General features: G+C 47.0%; 1 protein-coding gene and 1 long non-coding RNA gene across 29 annotated transcripts; one reads left to right on the forward strand and one right to left on the reverse strand.

Annotated features, from left to right (window-relative positions):
- Window positions 1-97: 97 nt before the first annotated feature.
- On the forward strand, window positions 98-6,091 carry LOC126985979 (uncharacterized). Its single transcript, XR_007739227.1, has 2 exons — window positions 98-2,116; window positions 2,271-6,091. It is a non-coding gene; the product is annotated as an uncharacterized LOC126985979 (long non-coding RNA).
- LOC126985977 (uncharacterized) lies at window positions 2,301-23,596 on the reverse strand. Of its 28 annotated transcripts, none has more exons than XM_050841661.1 (17): window positions 23,492-23,596; window positions 21,829-21,906; window positions 21,236-21,340; window positions 20,184-21,071; window positions 19,383-19,665; window positions 18,716-18,781; window positions 15,445-15,782; window positions 14,501-14,564; window positions 14,028-14,096; window positions 13,802-13,903; window positions 13,069-13,453; window positions 12,507-12,655; window positions 12,122-12,271; window positions 10,882-11,159; window positions 7,513-8,032; window positions 7,393-7,452; window positions 2,301-7,332 (listed from the first exon to the last, which is right to left on the reverse strand). In XM_050841661.1, the coding sequence occupies exons 2-17, from the start codon at window positions 21,900-21,902 to the stop codon at window positions 6,805-6,807; spliced, it is 4,059 nt and encodes a 1,352-aa protein (XP_050697618.1). In that variant the 5' UTR covers window positions 21,903-21,906; window positions 23,492-23,596; the 3' UTR covers window positions 2,301-6,804. The 28 variants fall into 28 exon arrangements, with proteins under 28 accessions (XP_050697618.1, XP_050697609.1, XP_050697617.1 ...); XM_050841652.1 differs by having other exon boundaries at window positions 2,301-7,362; XM_050841660.1 differs by having other exon boundaries at window positions 7,423-7,482.
- Window positions 23,597-24,700: the final 1,104 nt, after the last annotated feature.

Below are 24,700 nucleotides of genomic sequence, written 5' to 3' on the forward strand. Positions count from 1 at the left end.
TCTTTTATTCCCCCTCTAGTGTGTGTGTGTGTGTGTGTGTGTGTGTCAGTCTGTTATTCTTTGTATGGGGTGTGTGTGTTTGTGTGTGTGTGTGTGTGTGTGTGTGTGTGTGTGTGTGTGTGTCAGTCTGTTATTCTTTGTATGGGGTGTGTGTGTTTGTGTGTGTGTGAGGGGGGAAGAAAAGTGAGTGTGTGTGTGTGTGTGTGTGTGTGTGTGTGTGTGTGTGTTATGCTTCCTATGGGGTATGTGTGTGTTTGTGTGTGCATGTGAGAGAGAGGGAGAAGGGTAAGGGTGTGTGTGTGTGTGTAGGAGGGACCTAGGTTAACATTCTAATCCTCCCTTCCCTTCCCTTATATACCTTTCACCCTTATAGCAGCTCTCGGTAAGTATGTATATCCAGTAACCTCTCACCCTGAAATGACAAGACCAGACCACCACCAACAACAACAAATGCCAAGCCTGTAGAAGGGAGGAGACCAGCTGGAAGACCAAAGAAGTCCTGGTGATGATGTGTGGAGGAAGACTTGAGGAGGAACATGAAGGTATACATTATAACACACAGACCCACGGCTACTGCATGTGGAGCAAGGCCTGACATGCTTTGCCCCCTCAGTGGCCGTGGCAGAGCTTACAGTTGTGTTTACTTTATATTCACTAGCTGGGTCATCGAGGTAGGAAGGGTGATGCCAGGAGAGAGAGAGCGAGAGAAGACAGCCTGGGAGATAAGGTAGCTTGGAAGAGAGAGGAGGGAAGGGAAAAGATCGGAGAGATGAAGAAAGGGAGGACAGAGGGAAAGGAGAGGGAGATAATGTAACCAGCTGGGTCGTCAAGGTAGGAAGGACGGAGATGCCAGAAGAGAGAAAGCCTGGGAGATAAGGGAGCTTGGAAGAGAGAGAAAGAGAGGAGGGAAAAGAGCAGAGAGAAGACAGAGGGAATGGAGAGGGAGATAAAGTAACCAGCTGGGTCGTCGAGGTAGGAAGGATGAAGATGCTGGGACCCATGTGGCATCTTACAGATTAGCCTAAGTGACAGTGTGGTATTATGGTATGAGTGTATCTTTCTGTGATGTCATTTCTCTCTTGTTCATCAGCAGCATCTGTTCAAGTTAGATCAGTTAATGTATGTGTTTATCTTCTTGTGATATTATTATTTACCCACTCGGCAGAAGTCCAAGATAAGTTCAGGATAAGTTACTGATGTGTTTAACCTGATGGTAGCTGCGGGGATCATGTTTCTTAAAGGCCCTTCCCTTTAAGCGAGAAAAATGAGAAAAAATCATCACTCACGCAAACCATTTCATAATATATATCGACGCATTTGTGATCAGTTTATGCATCATCTGTTTTTGGGGGTTTATATCATGACAAAAATTTGGCCCATCGCTGCTACATGGTAAAGCCACAAATTTGGCCCGTCGCTGGTACCGGGTTAAATCATTCATGCTCAAGAGAATAACAACTGGAAGACAGTGTTGATTATACGTCAGTCAGGCACCTCAGCACCAAGTAACCGTCTCGCACACCTTAAGTTACAAGTTTTATTTCTGTACTGATTTTGTTTCAGTCAATTTTCACCCCCAAAGACTGCACTCATCCTTATCAATAATATATCAGTGGCTTCATCATCAGTTGTAGTTTTATATTCACGCCACTGGATTGAAAGTGTGCGAGAGGGTTAATGACATGACCATTGTATCAGGGCATCATGTTTTTTGTTCATTTCATCCATATGAGGGACCCTCCAGCTTCATGGTCAGAGCACAAGCCTCTTCTCATTGTAATAGCACAGAACTAATACAAGTGTAGTGGTGATAGTAATAGTAGTAATAGTGCCTTTAGTAATCTTCCACACAAGGGTTGAAAATAAAGGATAGCTGGTGAAAATCCTTTATTATTATTTTTACATATTTCGCAGCTCGTGTCTGGGTGGTGAGGGCTTCCGGAGCAGTAGTAGTAATAGTAACACCTGTAGTAGTTTCCCAAGGGTTAAAAATAAAGAAATGCTGGTGAAAATCCTGTTTATTATTTTTTTACATGTTTTCTGTCCCTGTATAGGTTGTGAGGGAGGCTGGGCAGACGTAACATTAGCAGCAGTAGTAGTAATAACACCTGTAGTAGTTTTCAAAGGGTTGAAAATAAAGAACTGCTAGTGAAAATCCTATTTATTATTTTTTTAAGTATTTTGCTGCCTTTGTCTGGGTGGTGAGGGCTTCCGGAGAGGCTGGGCAGATATAACAACAGTAGTAATAGTAATAATAACACCTGTAGTAGTTTTTCCAAGGGTTAAAAATAAAGAATAGCTAGTGAAAATGCTGTTTATTATTTTCTTACATTTTTTGCTGCCCGTGCCTGGGTGGTGAGGGCTTCCGGAGAGGCTGGGCAGGCCTGTGCACACACCAACACTTACAAACACTACAGTAATGACACACTAACTCACTGCTAACCTTACCGGGCACAGCTGAGGACTAACACTGATTCACCTTACTCATGAATGGGTAACTGCTGTCCTCATGGGAAGTCTTGGCTAGGAGGAAGGGGAAGAGAGGGAGAGAAGGAAGTAGGGAATGGATTAGTTAGGGAGTAGATTGGAGGGTGTAGAAGGGAGAGACATGGCTAGGGAGAGGGAGAGACCGGTAAAGGAGATTTGAGGGTGAGGAAGGGAGAAAGGAAGGAGTGGAGGGTGAAGGATGGAGAGAAAGGAACAGAACTGGCGAGGGAGAAGAATGAAAGATGTAGAAGGGAGAAAGGGTGAAGGAGGAAGAGGAAAGTGGGAGGAGAATGGAGGGTGAGGAAGGGAGAGTGAAGTAAGGAAGGCAGAGAGAGAGAGAGGGAGAGATAAAATGAACTAGGAGGGTGTGAGGGAGAATAACCCAGATGAACTGGCAGGGAGAGAGAGAGAGAGAAAGAAGACAGCCTGGGAGATGAGGTAGCTTGGAAGGGAGAAGGGAGGACAGAGGGAAAGGAGAGGGAGATAAAGTAACCAGGAAAGGGAGAGATGGAAGGGAGGAAGGGAGAGGGGGAGGGAGGGAGAAGACAGCCTGGGAGATGAACTAGCTTGGAAGAGAGAAAGGATGGGAGGGAAAAGAGTGGAGAAAGGGAGAGAAGGATATATATACTGAGAGGGAGAGAAGGGAAGTGAGGAAGGGAGAGAAGACAATCTGGGAGATGAACTAGCAGGGAGAGGAGCTAACATCTTACCCTACAGAAAGTAACCCATCACAAAGAGTTAAAGGTCAAACAGTTTCTGTCCACAGCTTCATGCACTTGGAATTACAAAAACATTATTAATCCTAGCATCAATATGGGCACTTGTAGACACATGCACACACACACACATAGGGCCAGTCTTACAGTCCTATACAGCAAGTTTGTAACCTCTCAAACCAAACACGGAATACTACTACGAAAATTCCTTGTGCTACAGTGTTTGGCATTGATATAAAAAGAAGGAAACTGTAGAAAATGCACAGGAATTCTCTTTAGTATCTGGTATTGGGTAGAAGAGCAGATCATTGTGAATATAGTTTGGTTTGTGTGCTTACAATGGCTGTGTGGGATTGTCAGACTGCCCCATACACATACACGCACACATACAGTATAGTCCGTGATATGTAACCCAAGGCATCCATGTACAAAAATGATACAAGATACGGCACATGTATTTGACAGCTTGGTAAGTACAGTGTAGTTTAGTCCTTTTTGAATATGAACTGTAGTACGGGATTATCTAACAGACAAGGAGGAAGGGAGTCTTGGAGCAGGGCTGGATTGACATGAGGGGGCATACAGGGATATACCACAGCCCTGGGACAACACAAGACTGTATAGTGTGATGTCTCAGGGCCTGGATTGACAAGAGGGGGCATACAGGGATATACCACAGCCCTGGGACAACACAAGACTGTATAGTGTGATGTCTCAGGGCCTGGATTGACAAGAGGGGGCATAGAGGAATATATCACAGCCCTGAGACTACCACACAAGGCTTTACAATATGTGGTGTCCTTGGGCCTGGATTGACACAAGGGGCTGTACAGGGAAACACCACAGCCCTGGGACTACCACACAAGGCTTTACAATATGTGGTGTCTCAGGGCTGTCTGTGTGCCATGACTCAATCCAGCTCTGTTGTTTGGGTTGTAACAATCTAAGTATATTCCTTCATGACACATTAAATTCCATTCATTAACTCCATTTCCATCACTGACGTACTAGGAAAACGGTTACATCATTTTATCATCCTAAGAAACCTTTATTATGTTTGGGAGAATACATAAGATATTGTTGAAGGAAAGTAACTTCTCTTTGTTACTTTCAAAAACAGAAGCAGCGAGAAATATCACACAAATCAAATATATAGAAGAAAACCGTCCGTAGAAATAGATACTTGCATATGTCATTCCTCCAGCAGCCAACACCACACACACACAGAGATTTAATTGACCTCATTGAAAGCCGAGGTTATTGGTATTCACCTCAGGGCTGCATCAACACCAGGCAAGTCAAGACAGGTCCATTCCCAGCGTCTCCACCGTACACGACCTGCCATTCAGAGATTATTACGTATAGACTTCCAAGAGTCCGCATAAGGTCTTGAATCAGCTGGTTGTGCCTTGCCTAGTGTGGTGCAGCCTTGGGGGTGCTGCGTATTTACTCAAACTAAAACGAACAGGGATTTCTTTGGTCAGGGCAGATACCAGGCCGGAAGAATTACTCATTATAATCTAAACTGATTCTTAAAAAGTGTATATTGATGTACAGTGGCCAGTAATATTAGCAGGTTGAAAGAAACTGCATAGAACAGGCAGTCACCAGGTCAGGATAGGGAGCTGAACCTTGATTAACTTCCTATTTGTTTGTTCAGTAATGCCAACACAAGCCAGGCCAGAAAATTACACCTTAGAGTAAATCATGTTTATTGCAGTACAGTGTAGCCATCCGTCCTTTAGTAATGCCCAGTAATTAACAAAACTAGGGTAGAACAGGTACTAACAGATGCTGGGGCAGAAAATCACACCTTAGTCATTTCCTATATATTGTAGTCAAGTGGTCTATCCTTAGCATTGCCCAGGAGGTGAACAGAACTTATAACAGGTATTCCGTCAGTCAGCACAGAGGTGAGGGCAGGAATATACGTATATAGCTCAGGATCTTGAGAGGAAACAAAAGATAGAAAGGGACAGAAAATTACAGCCCTTAGGAGAGATAGGAAGATTTTATATATATATATATATATATATATATATATATATATATATATATATATATATATATATATATATATATATATATATATATATATATATATATATATATATATATATATGAGGAGGGAGTGTGGTCAGTAATGTACAATGGCATCTACTGTTAGTGAGTTAGAGGATCCCCCAAGCCAGGTAGCAAAGACCATACAGCTCTACTAAGGGTTATATGAATGCCTTCTCTCCCCAAGCAGCCACCGTGAGCTGGGACCGAACTTGTAAGCCAAGCACATTTAGCCCCTCAGCCCCCAACTTTTCGGTCTATCAGAGGTATTATTGAAGCTATGTAACACTCACTTCTTTGGCCAGGGCACAGAATTCAAGGCAGACAAATCTTTAAAAGTAATTTCCTAACTATTGCAGTGTATTAATGTAATGTCTTCCTTTAGTAATGTTCAAGAATAAGAAATCTTGACATAGCAGGTATTAATAGACAGTACACTCTTTCCTTTGGCCAGGGCACAGAATTCAGGGCAGGTTTAGAGTAATTTCCTAATTTTATTGCATTAATGTGATTTCTTCCTTTAGTGATACCCAACAGAGTAAGAAATCTCGACATAGCAGTTGTTTATAGATAGTACGCTCTTTCCTCTGGCCAGGGCACAGAATACAGGGCAGACTTAAGAGTAATTTCCTAACTTATTGAATTAATGTGACTTCTTCCTTTAGTAATGTCCAGTAGAGTAACAAAGCTAGAACAGGTATTGGTAAATAAAAACTCACTCCTTTGACCAGGGCAGACAAACCTTAATTTCCTAACTGTATTAATGTAACTTCTTCCTTTAGTAATGTCCTTATAGAGTAACAAAGCTAGATAGAACATGTATTCATTCCCTCTTATGCAAGTTTATTCTTATATCTTGTACAAGTTCTCCAGCCTAATCGTAGTTATAATTCCTATACTCATGATTTAAATGACGTCTCCCTTTAGTAATGTCCAGTAGGGTAACAAAGCTAGATAGGATACGTATTCATTCCCTCTTATGCAAGTTTATTCTTATATTTCATACAAGTTTCAAGCCAATTCCTTTCAGTTTGACTTAGGACACACACACACAAGCAACGTTATTTCTCCCTTTAGTAATGCCATAAGAGTAGCAAATGTAGATAGAACAGGTATGGATTCCTTTGGTCAGTACAGTTCCTGGGGCTTCCAACTAATTCCTTTCAGTTTAACGCAGGACACACATACAGAAGCGACGTAATTTCTCCCTTTGGTAATGCCTTATAAAATAACAAATGTAGATAGAACAGGTATGGGTTCCTTTAGTCAGTACAGTTCCTTGGGCTTCAAACCAACTCCTTTCAGTTTAACATAGGATACACACACAGAAGCAATGTTATTCCTTCCTTTGGTAATGCCTTATAGAGTAACCAAGCTAGATAGAACAGGTATGAATTCTAGGGCTTCAAACCAATATCCTTCATATTAAACATAGTACACACATACAGAAGCAACACCACATGCCAAACACATGATTGGCCCCACACAGACTGCTAACATCACAACTGCTGGTTCAGGAATGTCTTGTTTACTTGTTAATTTATTTATTTCCGCCACGGCCGCGCCCACGAGCCCTGCCTCTGCCGCGGGGTGTGCCTCGGATCGCTGTGCCTCTGGTCGTGGGCGTGGACTTGGCAGGGATGGCCGAGGGAGTGGGTGTAGCCTTGACGGGTGTGGGTGTGGCTGCTGGGGTTGATGTCGGGGTCTTTGTAGCTGGTGTGGGTGCTTGTGGAGTGGGTTTTGTCGCTGCTGGGGCTTGTGGAGTGGGTTTGGTCGCTGCTGGGGCTTGTGGAGTGGGTTTGGTCGCTGCTGGGGCTTGTGGAGTGGGTTTGGTCACAGCTGGGGCTTGTGGAGTGGTCTTGGTCACTGCTGGGGCTTGTGGAGTGGTCTTGGTCACTGCTGGTGCTTGTGGAGTGGTCTTGGTCACTGCTGGGGCTTGTGGAGTGGTCTTGGTCACTGCTGGCGCTTGTGGAGTTGTCTTGGTCACTGCTGGTGCTTGTGGAGTTGTCTTGGTCACTGCTGGTGCTTGTGGAGTTGTCTTGGCAGCTGGAGGGGATTGTGGAGTTGTCTTGGCAGCTGGAGGGGGTTGTGGAGCTGTCTTGGCAGCTGCAGGGGATTGTGGAGTCACCTTGGCAGCTGCAGGGGATTGTGGAGTTACCTTGGCAGCTGCAGGGGATTGTGGAGTTACCTTGGCAGCTGCAGGGGATTGTGGAGTCACCTTGGCAGCTGCAGGGGTTTGTGGAGTCACCTTGGCAGCTGCAGGGGATTGTGGTGTAGTCTTGGTAGCTGCAGGGGATTGTGGAGTGCTCCTGGTCGCTGGTGAGGCCCTCAGTATCCCCTTCACACCTGGGGGCATCGGTGTGGCCGCTTTCGAGACTTGTGGTGACTGTGGTGTGGCGGGTTTCGTGGCTTGCGGTGACTGTGGTGTGAGGGCCTTGGCAGTGGCTTGAGCCGGGGTCTTGACTCCGGGAGATTGCGGCGTGGCAGGCTTGGTTTGTGGGGTGGTTTTGGCAGCTTGTGGACCACCCTTAGCTGCAGGCGATGGTTGGGGTGTGGTCTTGGCTCCTACGGCAGTCTGGGGAGTGGTGGGTTTGAGGATGCCTTGAGGAGTGGACTTGGGAGTGCTTTGTGTGATGGGTTTAGGGACAGCTTGAGGAGTAGTGGGTTTGGCAGAGACTGGAGTAGGTTTCTTGATGGCTGTTGGAGGTGCTGGAGTCTTGGCGGGTGATGTCTTGACGGCTGGCACTCCTCCGTTCACCTTGGCCCCCCTGAAGAGGAACACACTGACGTCAACCCCTAGACACCAAGAGGGAAGATTAATTATAGGCAGCGTTCGCCATGCGGTACAGCGCCGTCCCAAGCAGCACGAGATTGAGTGGCACCATACACGAGATCCCTTGGCACCATTCTAAGCTACATTACCAAGCAGGTCCCAATAGCCACATGCCGAAGACCAGTGTGAGCTCGTGTATCCGCCGGTTCTCATGCGACTTGGGGCGACGCTGCACGACATTGAATAGTGAATAGAAACAATGGAAGTGCTCGTAAGGGGACATGATTAGGAGGAGGGGGATGCAAAGATATAGGAGGAGGAGGAGGAGGAGGAGGAGGAGAGGGATGCAAAGATGTAGAGAGATATAGCAGACTGGTAAGAGTGCTTGTAAGGGGACATGATTAGGAGGAGGAAAAGGAGGAGGGGGATGCAAAGAAGTAGGAGGAGGAGGAGAGGGGGACATGGGCTGGTATTATAAGACACGCGCTTCTTACATCACCTATTTCTAAAGGTCAAAGAGGGGGTCAGTCGGATTCTAATGAGTTTCTTCAGGTTCACAGTACAGAGGAAGGGTCACACTACCACCAGGGTCATCAAACTACCCCTGGAAATGCTCACAACTCCTATGAAAGCCTTGTCAAATGTGTGTTCTTGGGCAGCGAAATGTCTTATAATATGACCCATAGACTGCATGCTTGACAAGAGACAATAGAAGTGCTCTCGTATGGGGAAATGATTAAGAAGAGGAGGAGGAGGAGGGGGGGGATGCAAAGATGTTGACTGTGCATGCTAACTGGTTTTATAAGAGTAGGATGTTTGTCAAATTGTACACAAACACCTCAGCTAGCTTCCTCCTGATATTGGCTTTAATTGGCAGTGTGTGTGTGTGTGTGTGTGTATGTGTGTGTGTGTGTGTTTGCTTGAATTAAATCTTGTAAAACTATAATTAGGTTGGAACACACACACAGACACATACTGCCGATTAAAGCCAATATCAGGAGGAAAATAAATGAGTGAGCTAAGGTTGAAATGAAGCAGTCCTCAAATATTAATTAATCATTCTATCTTTTGAGTTTATCTTGTACAAGTTCCTGAGAGTCGTCCTTTTATCCTAACAAGAGTACAACAGTTATCATTCCTGTACTCATGATTCAAGATAACTTAGATTTCGTCCTGCAATTTCCTAACTTGAGGTATTCAGACAACTGTTTCCAGGGGGTTACAATTTCCTATTAGCATCAATTTAGACTAATTAATCAGATTCCAGGACATGTATTGCAGGGTGTGTACAAGCTGTTGACATAATACAGTAACAGCGGCAAGAACAGGTTCATACACTAACTATTGGGGCCTCTCGGCTGCTGCTGTATAGAGGGAAGCAGTGTACGTAATGGCCTGAGTCTGGAGCAAGCGACTTGACTTCAGAGGCAAGGGGCAATACATAGAGAGCTGTCCCCTACACCAAGGCAGCCCTAAGCATCCCCAGTGCATGCATCATTGCATTCTCAAGGCTATGTAGTCTTATAATTCATATGCACTCTTCGTTAGTGCGTATTCAATGCCTATTGAAGCAATCTACACATCAGAAACAGGAAAAATTTATGAGTATACACGGGAAGGCTTGATTGTAAGTCTGGCAGCTGACCAGCCAGTTAAGAGAGGGAGGAGCGTGTGTGGAAGTCTCGGTGCTCACTGAGCCGTTGATCTGAGCGAACGTATGTACTGTTGACCACACTATCACTCCCCCTGTCCATGCCATTTCAGCTGATTTTGGACTTTGCTAATTCTACTTGAGAATCAAAGACCAAAAGATGGCTGTAATGGCATGAACAAGGGGGATGATGGAGTGGTTAGCAGAACGTACGTCATCAGATCAACACTTCAGTGAGCACCAAGGGTTCCGAACACTCTCCTCCCTCTCTGACTGTCTGCTCAGTTGACCTACCATCAAACCTTCCTGATAATGACCTGGTGGCTACACAAAGGTGTGTGTGTGTGTGTGTGTGTGTGTGTGTGTGTGTGTATATATATATATATATATATATATATATATATATATATATATATATATATATATATATATATATATATATATATATATATATATATATATATATATATATATATATATGTGTAGATTCTCTCTCTCTCTCTCTCTAGAATATATATATATATATATATCATGTGTAGATTTTTCTTGTTTTTGCTAAGTATATTATTACTGCAGGCCTTGTGGTATGCAGCATCACATGCAAGGCTAACTTTAGAGTAGTTCACTGCAAGGCAGTCAGTCAGTCAATGGGGCATAAGCTAGGGGGCATACTGCCTTGTGTAGGGTACACAAGGCATTGCTGCTGTCAAGAGGCAGAAAGCAATAACTCAAATAGGCAGATTCCTCAAGTCTGGCAGCTATGATAATGGTCACACAGAGGCAATTCAAATGTTACAGGGCAAGGGTCCAAATGTCAATCAGCTGGCAGGCAAAACTATGAGATGCTGATGTAAATGGAATAAAAAAAGTAATATTCAAACCTTTAGCATTAAGTAAACTCAAAACAAGGATCTTTCAGTTAGCTTTCTGCAAGAGTTCAAATGTTAATCAGCTGGTACACAAAACTATGATGTGCTGATATAAATAGGAATAACTAACAAAGAACATTCAGACCTTGAGCATCAGTTGACCTCAAAACATGGATATTTTTGGTTAGCTTTCTGCCTCTTGACTGCCAAGTGGTTGATGACAGACCTAGACATGCAAGGCTGACCTGAGCTGAGTGGTTCCTGCAAGGCTACCTAGAATGGCGTGGCTTGAACATGTACAAGACGAAGGCACTGCTACATTACCTGTCACCCTCGTCCTTTCCATTGGGAACTTCCACCACATCATCTGCTTTCTTCTCCTCCTCCTCCTCCTGCTGCTCTTGTTCTTCCTCCTCCTCCTCCTCCTCCTTCTCTCCTTCCTGGTGTTCCTGCTCCTCTCCTTCATCCTCCTCTTCCTCTTCTTGCTCCTCGCCTTCACCAGCTTCCAACTCCATCATCGAAACGTCATCATCTGGGAGTCCATCATGCTCCATCTCCTCCTCCTCCTCCTCCTCCTTAACTTCCTTCTTCACAGCATCATCCTGGAGAGAGTAAACAGATGCAACCAGTGTTAGTAAGAGGAAGCAAAGGGGGACAGTGATATGAGGTGATTTCTATTCATAAGAGGAAGCTAAAGGGGAAATTTCTTGACTATCAAATGCTGGAAGTGCACAAGAGGAATGGACGGAGAAATTCTGGGTATAATGCGGATATAGGAAGTGAATGGGAGCAGCCAATGGTGGGATATATGAGGTGTTTGGTGTACATGGGGTGAGTAAAGCAATCAAGGAAGTATATTCTGTTTCTGGCGCCACCTTAGTGAATAAACTCGACTATTACTACAATTATTATCATGTGTCTTGCAATGTACTATCTTGTATGTAAAGTTCTAAATGAATAAACTATCAACTATTACTACCACTTATTATCTTGAAACGGTATTGAAACGAGACCTGCAGCTGATGAAACACAATAATAAAATGGGGAATTGAATATGTGAAGGTTTACATCACTTACTCAGAGGAAGAAATGAGAAGGTAAGGTTAACACAGCCTAGAGTGGCCCTATATAAGTAAGATCTGTCCCTTAGAGCCAACCCTTCCCATGCTATAAGGCCACAGATGAGTGCTATGGTAAGCCTTGTAGGAGAGAGTCGCCTGGCCATTACACACAAGAGGAAGAAATGAGAAGGTAAGATGAACACAGCCTAGAGTGGCCCTATATAAGTAAGATCTGTCCCTTAGAGCCAACCCTTCCCATGCTATAAGGCCACAGATGAGTGCTATGGTAAAGACTTGTAGGAGAGAGTCGCCTGGCTATTACACACAAGAGGAAGAAATGAGAAGGTAAGGTTAACACAGCCCTTTAGAACCACCCCTTCCCATGCTCTTAGGCCACAGATGAGTGCTATGGTAAGCCTTGTAGGAGAGTCACCTGCCTGGCCCCCTGACACAGCCACTACCAAGGATGTTATGGGGACAAGGATGTAAGTTAGGAGTCCTACCTTTTCCTCCTTTGTCTTTTCCTCTTCTGTCTTCACCTTCTTCTCGTCCTTCTCCTCCTTCCCTTCTATGGCCTTGGTCGTCTTCTTTTCCTCCTCCTTCTTCTTCTCCTCCAGGGCTTTCTTCTCCTCCTTCAGCTTCCTCTTAGCCTCCTGGGAAAAGGAATTTATGCCTAGTATTAAAATTAATGCAAGACACAAACAAGACTTATTTCTTTCTTTATGTCTATCTAGAGCAGATTGAACACACACTAAAGGATATCAACAATTAAGTGTAAAATGAAGATGAAGGAAGAGGGGGAGGAGGAGGAGGAAGGACAGATATGAGGGGTTAAGAGTGGAGGGAAGAGAAGGGAAGGGGCACAAGGCAAGGCATGGGACCACTTACAAAGACCTCCCGAGCATAGGAGTTGAGGTTGTTGTGGTGGGTGACGGAGTGGAAGTGTGTCTTGACAAGCATCTCGTTGGTCAGCTTCAGCTTGTTCTCAGGGCACACGGCACACTTGTAGAACGACCGACGGTGGATGAGGTGCAGGCCTAAGGTGGAGGGAGGGAGAGAGAGAGAGAAAGTTAGCACTGAGATTATATTATAATTAAATAAAAAGACTAATGAAGTGACATGTATCTATAATGAGCTATTTCCTCCCTATGTGCTTTCTCTCCAAATAGATCAGCTGAAATGTACTGCCTCCGAGACTGAAAAACTAAATAGATTACACACACACACACACACACACAATGAAATGGTGCAGGGAAGGGAGGAAATATGGAAGAAATAAGATTGGAAAGACACACACAGACACAGAGTAGAAGGATATGAATAATGACTAGAAAAAGTAAGGAGAGATTGAATGGAAGGAAGGAAATTAGGAAGAAACAAGGGAAGGACACAGTTGAAAAAGATGCACCCATCCACACACACACACACACACACACACACACACACTCACCGACAGGCTTCTCAGGGTCAAAGGGCGGCAGGGTGGCGGATGTTAGTGGCGGCTCCTCCTTGTTGACCTGCTTGCGGTGCACCTCCTCCAGCACCTGCAGCGCCTCATCCTCCTTGCGCTGCTTCTCCGCCTCCTCGTCCTTGGTCAGCACCGGCTCTGCCACGCCGTGTTTCTGCACAAAGCGGTAGTGGTGGAGGGACAGCTTGTGCTCCTCCAGCTCGGCGCGCGTGGCAAAGGGACGCTTGCAGCAGCGCACCTTCATGAAGTGTGAGACCAGCAGGTGCTCCAGACTGTTGTTGTGCTCCTTCAGGTTGGCGAACACCTGGCACCGACGGCACTTGTGGTACTGGGAGTAGCCAGGCTCGCCGGCACGCAGGGAGGCCAGCTGACAAGGGAATAAAGGTGTAAATAAAAGCAAATAAACACTTACATACCCACACCACTGCAATTTTCTGAGTAACAACAGTAAACCCTGCCCTGGGGATGACTTAGGTTGACCCCTCATCTGTCTCATGAAGTCACGCCGTTGATTCTTTTCTCAATAGAGTAGGCATGAAGGCTTGTGCAGTCAACAGACAATATTTTATATCAATAAAATCAACAATAAATCCGTTAAAAAGACCGACAGCTGACCAGTCTTCTCTACACTCCCTGCAAACTTGTCATCAAGAATTTTGTCTGGAAAATCTATAACCTGGGAAACTGAGACTGTGCTGAATTTTCTTTTGCGTACCTTTGCCTCGATGAGCAGCAGCTCCATGACGGCGGCACCCACGGCATGGAAGGCACGCGATGCCTCGTAGTGCTCGGGCAGCTCCAGGTGGCGGAGGTATGTCTGGGGGCAAGGAACTGTGAGTGCTGCAGCAAAGATAGGAGGCAGGAGGAGGGAGAAAATAATATCACATACTCTGGCATAAATGACACTACCAAGAGAACTCAGGAAGACTGTCATGACTCACCCCAACGCTGCCGAATTTGTTGATATCGCACATGTGGCAGAGAAGCACATCGTTGGGCACATACAGACGCTGCAGGGAGGAAGAGAAAGAGGAAAGGCTCAATATTACGCCTCAGTATCAATATCATACATTCATATATCCAAAATTCCTGACTGTCCTCACTGGGTAAACTGAACTATATATTAAGGAGCTTATAAACACCATCTTACCACCTCTCTCTGTATATATGTTTCTGCCCCAAATAAAGGAGGGCTCAACACTACTGCTCTTTATCAACATCTATGTCATATACTTAAGCATTTCAGCGCCCAAGAACACTTATTTGACAAGGCTTTCATTTGAGTTTTGTGCATTCCCAGGGGCAGTTTTATGACCCTGGTAATGGCTTGACCCTTCTTATGCACCATGAACCTAAAAGAACACTCCTTAGACCGTGAGTGATCACCATACACACCACGCCAATGAGTACTTACCGCGGGGATGCCTGGTGGGATGTGGGAATCAACCGTAGCGACGGCCATCTCCTCGCCCGACGCACTGTGGGTGAGCAGAGGTCAGTGGGAGGCAGGGGAGGTGTGTGTGTTTGTGTGTGTGTGTGTGTGCATGTGTGTGTGTGTGTGTGTGTGTGTGTGTGTGTGTGTGTGTGTATTTACCTATTTGTAGTATACAGGGCCTGAGCTCAACCTCGGATAGTCCTGTCTCCAATCTATATTTGTGTGTGTGTGTGTGTGTGTGTGTGTGTTATGCTTGGTACTAAGTATGGTGCATACTCATGTAAAGGGCTTCCCCCCCTGGCTCAGTGGCTGCTTCAAAAATGTGTCCCTGGCAGCTTTCCCTGAGACACTCCCCACACTGGCACTCCCTGACAAGACAACAGTGGCACAGACTTGCAGTCAGTGTCAAGTACTAAGCCACAGCTGCTGGAGCCCTGCCTGAGGGATAACTCAGCCCCTGGTGAAGCAGCCCCATGCCTTGTTGAGCCCCTAAACTTTGCCTTACTGACACCTGGTTCACAAGCTAGACCTTTACAGGAGTATGGCACAGCAGACAGTGTGGAGAGGGAGGCAAGGAGGGGAGGGGGGTCAGGAGAGCTTAGTCTACTGCACCTGTTTGGCCACCCGAGTGGGCCACACGCCGGGCAGGGCCGTGCTGGTGGCCACTGGTCTATGCTACAGAGAGGGAGGCTGGCTGGCCCCAGGACAGTGGTGGTGCCTAGGGGGCCAGGTGTGCTCAGTGCCGGTGCTCAGCCATGGCTGGCACAGGCTCTGGTGCCAGGTGTGGGGCCATGCTAGTAACCCTTGGGCCACTGGACAATGGTGGTCCAGGGGGGAGGTGCCAGGGGCCACAGAGGCTGGCCGGCACCCCCCCCGTGTCTGCCAGGGCCGTGTGTGGCCCTGGCGCACTGCTCAATGCTTACCTCTGGGTGGGGTCTGAGGCGGCCCCCTTGTGGCCCTGTGCCGTCCCTGGCGTGGTGGCCGCTGTCTCTGAGTCGCTGCGTGGTCTGCGCTGGTCCTTGGCGGGGCCCCGGGTGGCCTCCCGGCTGGTCTCTGGCCGGGCCTTGCCGCGCCTGGGCTTGAGAACCTTCCGACTGTACTGTTCGTGGGCAATGAGGGACACCGGGCGGTTGGCCCAGACCTGCTGGGAGCCCTGGCCCTCCCAGGTCTGCCGGGCGTGGTGGCGGTCCGACGGGGGGAACTTGCGTGGCTGTGGCGGCGGACGCATGGCTTCGCCGTGGTGAGAGTCTCGGGCCCCAGCCTGTGGGAGACACTCAACCCTCAGTGTCACTATACACGGCGGCCGGCCAGGGCCGGGGGGCCCTCTGTGGCCGGCCCAGGAGGGCGGGACACTGGGGGCCGCGCACGGCTCCACCAGTGTCCTCACACCGCCCATGGGACACTGTGGCCAGGCTGGGTCAGCCACTAAGCTGCCTCACACCGGGCCTGTGCCCTGGGGAAGCAACTGTTACTACAAGCCTTGGCAGACTGACAGTGCCAGACTGGTGGTGGGGAGGCCGGGTTTGGCACTGTACAGGCGTCAACCCCTGGCCTGAGGTGCCTTGGCACTGAGGCACTGTCCCCTTCCCTGGCACACAGCCACACTCACCAACCCTCACAACACACACACACACACACACACACACACACAGGAGCCACCTATGCCGATGGTCTGGCTGCGGCGGCTCGGCCAACACAGGGGCCACGTCAGGCAAGGACACGGGGAGGGAGGCATTACTTGTGGGGCTCAGGGCGGCGCCACACCCAGGCCACCTTGACCAGCTACAAGCTTGAGTGGTGAGCAACGTGTCAGCAAACAGTTCAAGGTACGTTAAAGACTGCAACAACGCAGAGAAAATCCCATCATGGTGCCAGGTACGCTGCCCTGACTTATACTCAACAGGCCGGGGTTCGATCCCCCGGCACTCAGCAGTGCTGCATTACGGGACAGTCCCAGCCGTGGTGCCCACGCCCACCACCCTACAAGGTGTGGTGGAGCGTGTGGCTGTGTGTGTGGACCACACATGCCTGTGACACCACTGCCTGGCATCCAGTGGCACTCAGAGGAAAACGTGTCTGGGTTCAGTCCCGGACCAAGGAAGTTGTCAGACACTGTCATGGAGATGAGAGGCCGAGAGACTTGTTCCCTCCTACAGTGTGTGCAGCATGAGAGTGCCAGGACTCGTCTGCTGTTCACCACCCTGGGTGTGGAGGCAGCCATGGCTGGCCAGGGAAGAAAATCTCTCTCTATGCTCCTAACATTTACTTTGTAGATGCATGTGGATGCATTACATGTAACACTTTATACATTAACACCTCAATGCACTCAAGGAATCATTCAGATGATTGCTCACTCAGCCTCACCGGGCCACAGACGGGAAGCCAAACATGTTTGCCATGCCTCATCTTGTGAGTAATTGCTCGCCACTCAAGCTGTCGCTTGTCTACCATTACACCGTGGCCGTGTGGTGCCATCCTGAGGCCCAGGGAGCTGTGGGCTGGCTGGCGGCAGCAACAACAACAACAACACTGATGGTTGGGGGAAGGTGGTGGTGGTGGTGTGTGGAGGCCCAGGGCCTCTCCCTGCACTATGGAGGATGGAGTGGACAGAGAGAAGGTGACAGGACAAGTGCCGGCAGTGGTCAGTGTGTGCCAGGTGAGACAGTGCCGCAGTGCCTTTGGTTCTGGTTGGGAAGACAGCCTTTGCAACACTCTAATCTTCACTCTGTGCCAGTGTGCTGCACCATATAAGCAATACTACTGTTGTCTCATTAGCAGGAAGGGCAGCAGCCTTAGCTGCTGCCCGATGCAAACAGTCACATCAGGGACAAGAAACAGCAGTGTGTGTCTCCACTCTCTCCTCCTGGCACACTGCCTTGGGGGGCTCAAAACACTTGTTACACCACTGGACATAGACACAGCTGCAGGAACCCACTCATGGAAACCTGTGGTAGAGATGGAGGCAGAGCGATGCAAGATGTAACAATGACACCTGCAGGAACGCCATTAAAACCTGTAGCAGAAATGAAGACAAATTAATTTAGTAGGACGCAATATAACAACGCACACACTTTGCATGTTCGTGGGGAAGCTTAGGGCCCTGAGGCTGTGTGCTACAGGGCCCCAATGGCTGGAGTTTTGTGCCTAGGGCCCCCCAAGTCCCTGGAATGGCCACTGTGCTTCCCTTGAACTACTAGGAAGGGTCAGGTCAACAGCTGATGAATATATCAGACACATAACAGTGCAGCTCACTCTGTGGTCCTGGACGGCACACCTCCACGGCTCCCTCCAAGGCACGCAGAACTTACCTGAGGGTGTGCGTTTGTGTGCATGCATGCATGTGTGCACTCCACTCACGACGCTTGGAGGCTGGGGGCTCTGAGCAACACCAGTAGTGGGTGGGTCACACACCGTACTGGGGTCACTCGCCACACAAATAAACATAAAGTCCTGAACCGCTGGACACAGGGAGGTCCCAAGGCTTCCGCTTGCATCAGCAGCATCAACAAAATAACAAATCACCCACAACTCAGAGGGTCGCTTCAGGATTAATAACAAGTTAAGGAGGAGGTTGAAATGCTCAACCTTAAGACAGTAAACACATGGAATAAAGGCCAATTGTGAACCTTTGGGCATCATTACCACCATGCAAAGAATGGTCCAGGACTGGGAAGCAAAGATTTACTACGTGTTTCAACACAATGAAACAAAGAAATGTGACAGCCAGGAAGAGGCGGCAGAGAGCCGGAGAAAGTACAACATAACAGACACTCACACAGAATGATGGCACAGACTTAGGGGCGGAGGAATGACTGAGATGGGATTAGGAGCCTCAGACGTAACAGTAAGGAAGAAACACGACAATAAGACAGAGAAAGAACATTGGGAAAGGGAAAACTGGAGACACTTCTGCCATGGTCATTTCCTTGGGAGAAATGCCTATGGGGGACAGATATGGTCTCAGAGATATGGATAGACTGAGAATAACCATGTACTCAGGAGCTTCAGAGGAGGGGGTAGCAGGGGGAGACCAACTTGAAGACCAAAGAAGACCTGGAGACAGTGTGTGGAGGAAGACATGAGGATGAATATAAGGGAGGAGATGACAAGATAAAGACACGATAATGAGATAGAAGGATGTGACAGCAAGACAGAGAGGCGATGACGGGGATGTGATGCAACACTCAGCCTTACCCAGTCACTGCGCCTCATCTTAGGGGCTGGCTCGTCATCCCACCTGGATCGGCGCTCAGGCTGGGGCTGTGAGGAAGGAACAAGAGCTAGCTTTAATGTGTGCCAAATGGAGCTATTACAAACTGTCCCTTAATGTTATATATCAGTTGAGGTATTGCAAGCTCTCCCTTAGTGTTCTATATCAGTTGAGGTATTGCAAGCGCTCCCTTAGAAATATATGTCCCTTAGTGTTATATATCAGTTGAGGTATTGCAAGCGCTCCCTTAGAAATATCTGTCCCTTAGTGTTATGTATCAGTTGAGGTATTGCAAGTGCTCCCTTAGAAATATCTGTCCCTTAGTGTTATATATCAGTTGAGGTATTGCAAGCGCTCCCTTAGAAATATCTGTCCCTTAGTGTTATATATCAGTTGAGGTATTCCAAGCGCTCCCTTAGAAATATCTGTCCCTTAGTGTTATATATCAGTTGAGGTATTGGAAGCTCTCCCTTAGAAATATCAGTTATTGCCTACTAAAAACAATGGCAGCCTCCCTTCATTGTATTCCAAGCTCTCCCTTATCAAGAGATGTCAATTATTACCAACTCACAAACTCAAGGCAGCTTTTAAATGTTCCTGTCTCTGTTATATTCCACAAACTTCACTTCTAATATTTTTCCCTTGGCTTACCTTCCTCAGCACAGCGTTCAGGATATTCAGAGCAATCTCAGACTCTGGGTTGGCCATCTGCGTCAGCTGGTTCACCGCCCCAATGATGTCCGTTGATCCACGTTGTGGCGGAAGGCTGTCCATGCCCCTGTCCCTCTCTGGTGCTCGGTCCATCATGCCGCCACCCCCGCCGGGACCTCTGGGGGCTGGCATGGAGTGGTGGCTGTCCCTGGGTGGAGCTGGGGCCGCCGGGGGAATCTGTGGCCCTGCATTGTCCTCCCAAGCACCCATTAACCCGTGGCCCCTGGAAGGCAGACCAAACACTCTACATAATCAACTGACCTTACAAGAGAAACACCAGGTCCTCTTCAATAGCCACAGAAATGAAAGTCAGAGAAGAGGATTTACGTGCAAGTGGAGCAGTGTTAGGTCGGAGCGGCTCTTGACCATGATGGTAAACCTAATGCTATAAACCCGATATTACAATGCCCCAAATTTGAGGTCTAATCTACAACCACTGCTTCAAAATCATGCTCGGTGTAACCTTCTTCAAAACCAAACATTATTTCCATGGATACTAACTTTCCTGGACACAAAGAATTAAAAACAGACTTCCCCATAGCACCAGCAGTGTTACATAATGCTTAATATTACTTCACCAAACAGTGCATCAATGTTAACTGACTCAAGACATTAATTCAGCCATTCAGACACTAATTAACCTGACTGGGGGAGAAGCAAAGTCTCTTCATTAGTCACAGAAATGAAAATGATGGAGTTAAACAAAGAAGACAAGGAATCACCACCACCACCACCAATCACCTGTTATAGGGCATGCCAGAGCCACCTCCAGAGCTGTCATGGCCCCTGCTAGAGCCCCTGTAGCCTGGTTCATCCCTCATGCTGTCCCTGTAGTCAGCGCCCCCGGATGACGCACCATAGCCCGGCCCGTTGCCAAAGTTTGAGTCCTGGAAGCCGCCCCCATAGCCAGGATCAGGGTCGCGAGAGCCGCCGTAGCTGGGGCGGGCGGGTGGGCCGTCATTGTAGCCGGAGTGGGCAGGGATCTCGGGTGTGTCGAAGTGTGAGCGAGACATGGCACCACCTTCGTAGCTTGGGGCAGGCCTGTCATCATAGCTGGGCCGCGACATGGCACCTTCTTCGTAGTTCCCGCGTGGCCCGGCACTCTCATCGAAGCGGGAGCGTGCGGGACCCCCAGAGTCGTAGTCAGGGCGAGAGGCACCCCCGCCGTAGCCAGGGCGAGGAGCAGAGCTTTCGTAGCTTGGCCTGGGGGCAGAATCATAGTTTGACCGCGACGATGAACTCTTGTCATAGCTGGATCGTGACGGGGCGCTGTACGACGAGCGTGACATACCACCGTCGAAGGAGGAGCGCGAGGAGAAGGTGTTTTCGCCGTACGTGGAGCGAGAGATGGGCGGTGCGTCGTAACTCGGCCGTGACGATGAGCTGGAGTAGCCCTGGCCGCCTGAGGGGAGGCTGGGGCTGCCCGGCCGTCCCAGAGAGCCAGAGTAGGATGAGGATGGATACGGCATGAGGCCTCCAGCACCACCTCCACTTCCAGCACCGCCACCACCACCACCACCACTGCGGTCACCCCTGCTCATGCCATAGTCACCGCCTCCTCCGCCACCTCCACCACTGCCGTACATGCCACCGCCGCCACCGCCACCTCCCCCGCCGCCATCACGGTACCTGGCAAGGGCAATGTATAGTGTTACCAATGCTGTGGGAAGTGTAAATATTTTAACTGCTGTCGGAAACGTGTAATGTAGCAAAAGTGTAAGTATTTAATGGCTGTAGAAAAGTGTAAATATTTCATTGCTGTAGGAAAAGACAGGAGAGAGGAGGACACCCACCTTGAGGCAGAGATGGATGACCCTGAGGAGTACCCAGTGCCCCGAGCCCCTCCCATGCTGTGGTGGCCATAGTCAACCGTGGCCCCCATTCTGGAGGTGCTGCCCCTGCGGAGAAAGGAAGGACATGGGAGTAAGGAAGGGAGGTTGGAAAGTGTGAGGGGTGTAAGGGGTGAGGTAGTTGTGCTAGGTGAAGTACGGCTGCTAGATATGTAATGTTGGTAGCCATGACGTGTTTGTAAAATCAATACCTAACCAATCCATGGTAAATCATTAATCTATTAATGCTGAATTACTGACTTATCATTACTAAATAAATTACCTGTCATCACTAAATCTATCCATCATTGCTAAATCAATAACTTCTATGCTAAATTATTAACTATCTCTGTTAAACCTTTCCTGCTAAATTAACTACCTACTACCACTAAATCATTAATCTACCATTGCAAAATCAGTAACATAAAACTACTAAATTATTAAAGGATGTGATGAGGAAAGACTGGGATATGAGGGAGGAAAATGTGAGGTAGAAGGAAGAAACAAATAAAACTCATTGGTAAAAGAACAGGAATAAATTAATCTCTCTGTCTCACCTGTATCCTCCTCCTCCTCCTCCCCCTCCTCCTGAAGAGCCGAAGCTGTAGTCTGAATGGTAGTGGCTCGGCATGGTGCTGTGAGGGCAAGAAACAGATTAAATGACCCTCACCACATGCTGCCTCGTCCATTATTCACCCTGGCCACTCCATCAAGTATTCACCCTTTCTCTGACTCCTACTGATTGCTTACCTATCGAACTACAGTGAAGCAAACACATAGAACTATTCCCTCACAGCCGAAGAGCTTTAAGGAATTTTACTAATTTACTTCAGCATTATTTTACATTCTATTGACTTTATTTCCAGCATCAAACTGATCACCAGCCTCCCAAGAGCACTGTGTAGTTATTTTGAAGGCGAGAGGTAACGAGATAAATCATTGCAAGCTCGTTTATTTTACTTATACACTTCCTCTATACTTATTTCTAGGGTGTGGAGGACTCCTATAACATATACTCCCTTCACAGTTGTTATGAAGGCGAGAGGTAGCGAGATAAATCATTGCAAGCTCATATATTTTACTTATACACTTCCTCTATACTTATTTCTAGGGTGGGGAGGACTCCTATACCATCTACTCCCTTCACAGTTGTTATTATGAAGGCGAGGAATAGTTAGTTAAGTCCTGGCACGATTATTTTGTTCCCTGCTCTCTGCCCAGCATCTCATCTTTCCTGTCATTTACCTATCTTGTTAACACTCCCCCCACGCTGCCCTGCATCTTCTATTACCATTACAGTACCATTAGGGCGCCGTTTATTTGGGATACCTTGAAAAATGTTCCCCGGGTATCTATGGTCCGCGTCCCAGCATCTCATCTTTCCCAGTCATTTATCTTGTTAATACACTCCCTCTACGATCATCCTTCAGTGTATATGTATCTTGTAACTCCTTTTTCCTATACAGCAATATAGAGATGCTGTTTATTTAGCCAATGACGGGAAATCTTGAAAAATGTTACTCGTGTATCTATGTTCACCGTCCATGCCCGTCACCTTTCCCAGTCATTTATCTTGTTAATACACTCCCTCTACGATCATCCTTCATTGTATACGTATCTTGCAACTTCTTTTTCCTTTACAGTAATATAAAGACGCCGTTTATTTAGCCATTGACGAGAAATAGTGAAAAATGTTGCCCGTGTATCAGAGTTCCCCGTCCATGCATCTAAATTTCCCAGTCATTTATCTTGTTAATACACTCCCTCCACGCTCCTCCTTATATATAAATGTACCTTGTATCTTCTATTTCCTTGACAATAATATCAGAACGCCATTAACTGAGCCATTGATGAGAAATCTTCAAAAATGTTACCGGCATAGAGCCTCATCTTCCGCTCCCCAGCCTCCATTTCCCGCTAAGCATCATTTTTTTCTATTAATATTATTCCCCCACGCTTCTCCTGCTGAGTATGTGTGCCTTGTATCCTCTAGTTCCCTTACAGTAACATGAGAATGCCATTTATTTAGTCATGAAGGATAAATCTTGAAAAATGTTACCGGCATGCTATTCCTCCTAGTAGGCCTCCATTTCCAGCTCGGCATCTTGTTTTTCACCATTTTGACCAATTAATATTATTCCCCGGCGCTCCTCCTCCTGTGTATATGTTCCTTGAGGCTTCTGTTTTGTTTAAAGTAATATAAGGACGCCATTTACTCACCCAGGAAGGTTAAATCACCAAAAATATTCACTCTGTAAAGTCACTCGTCTTTCCCCCAGCGTGTGCCAGGACAGGGCTGCCAACATGATCGCACGTCTCTTCCTCTTCCTCCTCTCTTTCCCCTCCTCTTTTCTCCCTACTTCCCTTCTCTTTCCCTCTTCTTTTCCTCCTCCCCTTCTCTTTTCCTTTTAATTCTGTCCTTTTCTTTATATCCTTGCTTCTCCATACATCTTTCAATAACTAAATAAACTCAATAGACAAAGGAAAGTGTGGCTAAATAATTAATAATATAAGTAAAACAGAATTGCTATAGATAAGAACATAAGAACATAGGGCCACCTGTCATCCTCGTCCATGTAGCTATCCAGTCTACTCTTAAAACAAGCTATCGTCCCTGCACTAACTATGATTGATTGATTGATAGTTTATTGTTGATTGCTGAGTCTATTCCATTCCCCCACCACCCTATTACAAAACCAATGCTTGCCTATATCTCTCCGAAATCTACACTTTTCTAATGTAAATCCATTAATTACTGTCAGAATTTAAATCCATTACTGCGAGAAAAATCCATTACTGCGAGTTTCAATCCATTGCTGCGAGAAGCGATATTAAAGGTTAGGACCAAAAGGGACAACTACCAAGACATATAATTTTTTTCAGCCTATAGGCCATGAGAGAGCTGCCAACCTGACGCCCCTTTCAGATAATCAAAATGACGAATAAGAACCGAAGACTCACAATTGCTGTAGATATTAAAGGTTAGGACCAAAAGGGACAACTACCAAGACATTATTTATTTATTTTTTCAGCCTATAGGCCATGAGAGAGCTGCCAACCTGACGCCCCTTTCAGATAATCAAAATGACGAATAAGAACCGAAGACTCACAATTGCTGTAGATATTAAAGGTTAGGACCAAAAGGGACAACTACCAAGACATATAATTTTTTTCAGCCTATAGGCCATGAGAGAGCTGCCAACCTGACGCCCCTTTCAGATAATCAAAATGACGAATAAGAACCGAAGACTCACAATTGCTGTAGATATTAAAGGTTAGGACCAAAAGGGACAACTACCAAGACATATAATTTTTTTCAGCCTATAGGCCATGAGAGAGCTGCCAACCTGACGCCCCTTTCAGATAATCAAAATGACGAATAAGAACCGAAGACTCACAATAACAAAGATGAATAAAGTTACATATACA

The sequence above is a fragment of the Eriocheir sinensis genome, chromosome 60 (assembly GCF_024679095.1).
Source record: "Eriocheir sinensis breed Jianghai 21 chromosome 60, ASM2467909v1, whole genome shotgun sequence".
In the NCBI taxonomy this organism is placed as follows: domain Eukaryota; kingdom Metazoa; phylum Arthropoda; class Malacostraca; order Decapoda; family Varunidae; genus Eriocheir; species Eriocheir sinensis.

Bases quoted from the DNA above. Each gene is read 5' to 3' on its own strand.
- LOC126985977 (XM_050841636.1), bottom strand. From the start codon at position 21,902: ATGCCGAGCCACTACCATTCAGACTACAGCTTCGGCTCTTCAGGAGGA. The intron at 18,782-19,382 runs GTAAGCCAAGGG...CCTTCCTCACAG, and splicing joins TGAACGCTGTGCTGAGGAAG to CCCCAGCCTGAGCGCCGATC. The intron at 15,783-18,715 runs GTAAGGCTGAGT...TGTCTCCCACAG, and splicing joins AGATGAGGCGCAGTGACTGG to GCTGGGGCCCGAGACTCTCA.